The 5349-nt window shown below is 41.6% G+C and overlaps 1 protein-coding gene across 1 annotated transcript in view; it reads right to left on the reverse strand.

The window, feature by feature from the left end:
- The window catches only part of disc1 (DISC1 scaffold protein), a 64126-nt gene extending 60361 nt beyond the window's left edge, over positions 1-3765 (reverse strand). The window contains exons 1-2 of the mRNA XM_037691360.1: positions 3668-3765; positions 1485-1582 (exon numbers count right to left, since the gene is read on the reverse strand). Of these exons, the coding sequence (XP_037547288.1) occupies positions 1485-1582; positions 3668-3737 (168 nt within the window). The 5' untranslated portion in view covers positions 3738-3765. The remainder of the gene's footprint in view (positions 1-1484; positions 1583-3667) is intronic.
- Between the last annotated feature and the right edge of the window lie 1584 nt (positions 3766-5349).

Raw genomic sequence — 5349 nt, forward strand, 5'->3', positions numbered from 1 at the left:
CCCCCCCCCCCCCCATGCAAATCACACACTGACACTTCTGTGCACCAGTCAGCCACGGTTGCTGTCAGAAAACTGAAACGGAACTAAAGAAATCACTTTTTTTTAAAGAAAGGCCAGCGAACACGGTAGCTAAAGGGTCCCCACAAGCTAAAAGTATAAACAGGCTAGCAAAAAGCTAAAAGTAGAAAGATGGTAGCTAAAAGTAGCAAAAGGTTAGCTGAAAACTAAAAAGATAGCTAAAAGCTGCAAAAAGTCTAGTCAAATATAACATAATAGTGACTACAAATTAAATAAAGCAAAATGCTAAAAAAAAAGTAAAGGTGTCCCTAATAGCTAAAAGTAGCAAAAGGGTAGGTACAAGTAGCAAAAGGATAGCTAAAAGTGGCAAAATAATAGTTAAAAGTAACAAAATGATAGCTACAAGTAGCAAAATGATAGCTAAAAGTAGCTAAATAGCTAAAAGTAACAAAAGAATAGCTAAAAGTAACAAAATGATAGCTACAAGTAGCAAAATGATAGCTACAAGTAGCAAAAGTTTTGCTAAACGTAGCAAATGTTTTGGTAAAAGCAGCAAAAGGATCTACAATCTACAAGAGCCAAAAGGCCTGCTAAAAGTTAAAAGCAAAACAACATTAGCTAAACACTAAACATAGAAAAACGGCTAGCTACGGTAAAAGGTTAAGTAGTAAAACATATGTAAAGCCTAAAAGTAGCAAAAGAATAGCTACAAGTAGAAGGGTAGCTACAAGTAACAAAAAGATAGCCAAAAGTAGCAAAAAGATAGCTAAAATTAACAAAATGGTATCTACAAGTAGCAAAAAGATAGCTAAAAGTAGCAAAAGGATAGATAAAAGTAACAAAAGAATAGATAATACTAGCAAAAGAATAGCTAAAAGTAGCAGAACTGTAGCTACAAATAACAAAAAAATAGCCAAAAGAAGCAAGATAGCTACAATTAGCAAAATGGTAGCTACAAGTAGCAAAATGGTAGCTAAAAGTAACAAAAGTTTTGGTAAAATTAGCCAAAGGAACTAAAATTTACAAGAGCCAAAAGGCCTGCTAAAACTTAAAAGTAGAAGATCATTAGCTAAACACTACACATAGAAAAAAGGCTAGCTACAGTAAAAGCTTAAGTAGTAAAACATATGTAAAAGCTAAAAGTAGCAAAAGGATAGCTAAAAGCTAAACATAACAAAACTGCTAGAAACTAAAAGTAGCACAAGAAAACAAAAATAAAGTTACCGTATGTCGACGCTGATTTCTAGAACAAAGATTTTGAAGGAGCTCGGGAGAGTTTAGTTTATTTCTGAGGAAGTTGTTTGTAAACATATTATTAAATATTTGGAAAAAATATAAAAGTAGCTAAAATCAAGCGTCGCAGCAGCGACCTCCTGACTGAGCTGAACGTTGTGATGTGTGAACAGCTAAAATAGCATGATTGTTAGAAACCTCCAGAGAAATGAAACGGGTGAACCACTCGGTACAATCGGACCGAAGCTCAGAAGGTTGACGTCTCTGTCCCGGGGGGCTCCGGCGAGGACACGGAGACACCGTGGGCTCCACTTACGGTACAATGGAAACGCTAGAAGAGCAGGGTTTGTGATAAGAGAGACACTGTGGAGATTTCTTTGTGCTCCTTTCATTTTCTGTCCGCCGGGACCGCCACAGTGAGGCTCGGGTTACACGGCCTCACCGTGAGTCTCTGCAGACGTGGCCACAGAAACCCAACACCCTCACTCTGCCAGCACCAAACGCACCGTCCACCATCTGGTGTGGTTTTTACCCACAGTGCTCTGCGGGGAGCCTAAGAGCCGGGCGAGTGGTGCAGTTACAGTACCACCGCCATACTTCGGCTAGAAAGGCCGCCTTTCCCAGTAAAGGGGAAGGAAATGCCTGGGGGCTCATTCTTGTGTGTGCGTTGGGTCGTCGACATCTCGGCCTTTCGGAGGGACGTCATTCGCAACTTCCTGTGAGGCTCTGAGCTAAAATAGTTCTCCAGGAATTCTGTCTGAAAACACAAATGCACAAAAAGAGCTCGACGCTGCAGACTAAACAATCCAGCACAGCAACAAAAGGCTAAAACCACAAGTTGCTGCTCCCGTCGAACGACTCCCAAACGAAGCCTGAGGAGGTTAAAGACGTAGGAATGCATATCGCCCGCAGAAGGTCAAACTGAGGTTGTTTTATGTTTAGAGCCGTTCTAGACGATTGGGTCAAACCTGGAGAGAACCGTTTGGCTCAGATGTGTGAACAAAAGCGTCCCTCCTCCGAGACGCGGTAAAAACACAAACGTGGGATCAGATCAGAACACAAACGGACCTCCCGACGGGCTCGGCTGACGGGCAGCGGCCGCAGGAACGGGGAAGTGAAAGTTTGACGCGTTTCAAAACAACGTTTGCCTCGGCAGGAAGCTCTCGTTTGAAGTTCCAGGACTGAAGCTCGAGATCGATGAAGCAAACTGCTGCACTTCCTGTGCGGTCACATGATCGGAATCCAGCTGGACGATGTGGAAGAGCACGTGGCTTCCTTAAAGTGTCTGTTAGCAAAATATCTACTGAATACATCTTTCAGTGACACCTTAACAGTTTACCTTTTGGTATTTTGAGTCAAAATTCCAACATTCCAGCTGATTGTTCCAATTTGAAGCAGGAGTGGAGCTAAACGGGGGGGCTGCGGTGGCCCTTGACACCCTTTAAACCTGACTGGCCACCCCAGATGCCACCCAACCACAAAAATAGCTATAACTCAGTCAATTTTATAGCAAATGCTTCCTATATATATAAAAAAACATATATATTACAGGTTTATTCCATAAAAAAACAAAATCCTAATTGAAGTGCTCCGGGCTACACCAGAAGTGCTACAACTAGCTGCTGCTGCTGTTTGAGCTGGAACTAACCAGAGAATGGTGCATAATGCAGAATTGACTAAGCTGCAAATGCTATAAATGATTAAATCTTTAACGTTTGAGCTGGTTTAAGAGAGCAGCTGTGTTCAGACCAGTCGTGAGCGCATCGATCATCGTCTGTACCCGTGTAACAAAAACAAATCAAGTTCCTAAATCGTATTAAAACTAACTTCACTGGATGAAGCTAAAAATAACAACAACAAAAAAACTAAAGAAAAAGGAAGTTATGGTGATTTTAGAGGCGATCATCCCAACGCCCGGGCTTCAAAAAGCCCTTTCGGGTCAACAGATACTCATCAAAGTTGCTCAGAATAAAAAGAGTGTATAATAAATTCATATTCTCCTTTTATTGAATCCTGTATGTCCGATGCGAAACGTCTGATCGCTGCTAAATGCGTGAACTCGCTTATCCCAGTGATCATAGACTGTAACGCTGTCCCTCTTCAACAGACCCTCACTTTAAAATGGCTGAAATATCCCTTTAACATCATAAAACTTAAAGTTTATAGGTTTATATTAGTCTATAGCTGCTATAACATGTCTGGAATGGATTATTTGACCTCTGTGACCTCTGGAAAACAAAGATCTTTTAAAAGTTATGGCACAAATGTGTCGGTGTGATGAAAAAGACAAACATTTCAGATAAAACTTGAGGATTTTTTCTTCTTCCTTCAGTTAAAACCTCAAAGTGAAGTTTGAACCTCCCTCTGAGAACTTACTGAGAGCTTAAATAACCCCAAAAAAATCTGATTTATTTACCTTCTGAGACTCCGCAGTGGTGAAACATTGACTTCCGGTGACAGTCCAGACCCATCAGTCCCGCAAACATCTTTTTTTATTTTTAAATCTCCTCCTTTAATTTCAATAAAAGCTGTTTGTGGTCAGAAAGATCTCGGAGCTGCAGGTTCCTCCTGTTCCAGGGTCCAGCCGGAGATCATGTCCGCTGAGGAGACTAAAGCCGGGCGGTTACTCCACTTCTGCTTGAACACGTAAACTGCGGCTCTTTGCGCCCCGGACTCCAGAACCGACAGTTCGACTCCGCGGATCCAGTGCGCATGAGCAGACCGGAGAGAAGCAGGAAAAAAATAAAATAAAATAGACTCTTCTGTTTTTTACGAGTTAGAAAGTTGGTTCAAACATCCGGCGCCGCGTTCGGAGAAGCGTCCGAGACGAACCTGTGTTTGTTTGGGCCATCGAACCGTTAGTCGCTGCGTCGTGCGTCGTGCGTCATGCGTCATGGAGCAGGAGCTCCAACGTCTTCAGGAATTCTGTTCAGACCGCCTTATACAACCTGCAAGAAGACTGCAGCTGCTGCTGTTTTTATATACAGTATCGCCCGCAACTAAAATGATAATATTAAATAAAACTGTCTGCTTATGCTTTGACGGTCTGTCTGTTAGCAAAATATCTCATGAACCACTGGACGAATTGTAACGAAACTTGCCGAAATTGATCACTAGATGTACCTCTACAAATTATTAACTTTGAAGCCATCTCATTTCAATATGGCCGCCGCAGCCAGCTGATCTTCAAAAAACACAAAAATTGCTCTAACTCAGCCAGTTTTTCAGATAATGAGCTAAAATCTAGTGTGGTAGTAGCTGAGAGTCAGTCACAACACATATTCCAAGGGCTACTCAATGCACCAGCATTAAAGCATTAAGTGTTGTAGTCAACCCCGTTTGTCTGTTAGCAAAATATCTCATGAACAACTGGGAAGATTTTAACTAAACTTTCAGAAAGTAATCGATGGAGGAACGTGTACAATTGAATAACTTGTTGAGGTGAATCTATTCAAGATGGCTGCCACAATCAAATGGTTTTTAAAAAACACCCAAAAGGGCTGTAGCACAGTGATTTGTACAGATATTGAGCTCAAATTTAACGTGGTAGTAGCTGAGAGTTACTCGTGTATGACATCTTGTAATATTCATGAGATTAAACTTAATCTTTTTTAAGCTTCGATCAAAACGACTATGAAAGGTGATGCATTCGGATGTTGGAGCTTAAATTTCTTCCAGTAAACGTAGTTTTCGACCTGAAGGAGGAAAGATGCTCGGATGAAGCCTGGTTTGCTTTGACAACTGAATCGCTTCGTTGTTTTGACGCTGAGGAGAAACCACGAGACAAGCTCCAGACCCCACATAGACTGCAGTCTTTGCATTTTCCTTCCCACGCTTTCTCCTTTCATCCAACTTGGCCGGCTGATCCAAGACTGAGGAGGATAAAAGCTCAATTCAGCCGACAGAAGAGCTCCTGCTCTGCTTTGGTGGGTCCAAGAAACCGGCCTTCGAGCTAAAAACCAGCAAACTGTCTCTGAGACAACCAACTTCCCAAAGTTGACCTTTTTAAATAAAACTAGAGAAATTGCATTTCCTGTGAAAATGCAGTGTGAATGCAAAGGAATGTGCTGAAAAACAGCTGAAATTAGCTAAAAGCAT

The sequence above is a fragment of the Nematolebias whitei genome, chromosome 1 (assembly GCF_014905685.2).
Source record: "Nematolebias whitei isolate Nwh7 chromosome 1, NemWhi1, whole genome shotgun sequence".
NCBI classification, from domain to species: domain Eukaryota; kingdom Metazoa; phylum Chordata; class Actinopteri; order Cyprinodontiformes; family Rivulidae; genus Nematolebias; species Nematolebias whitei.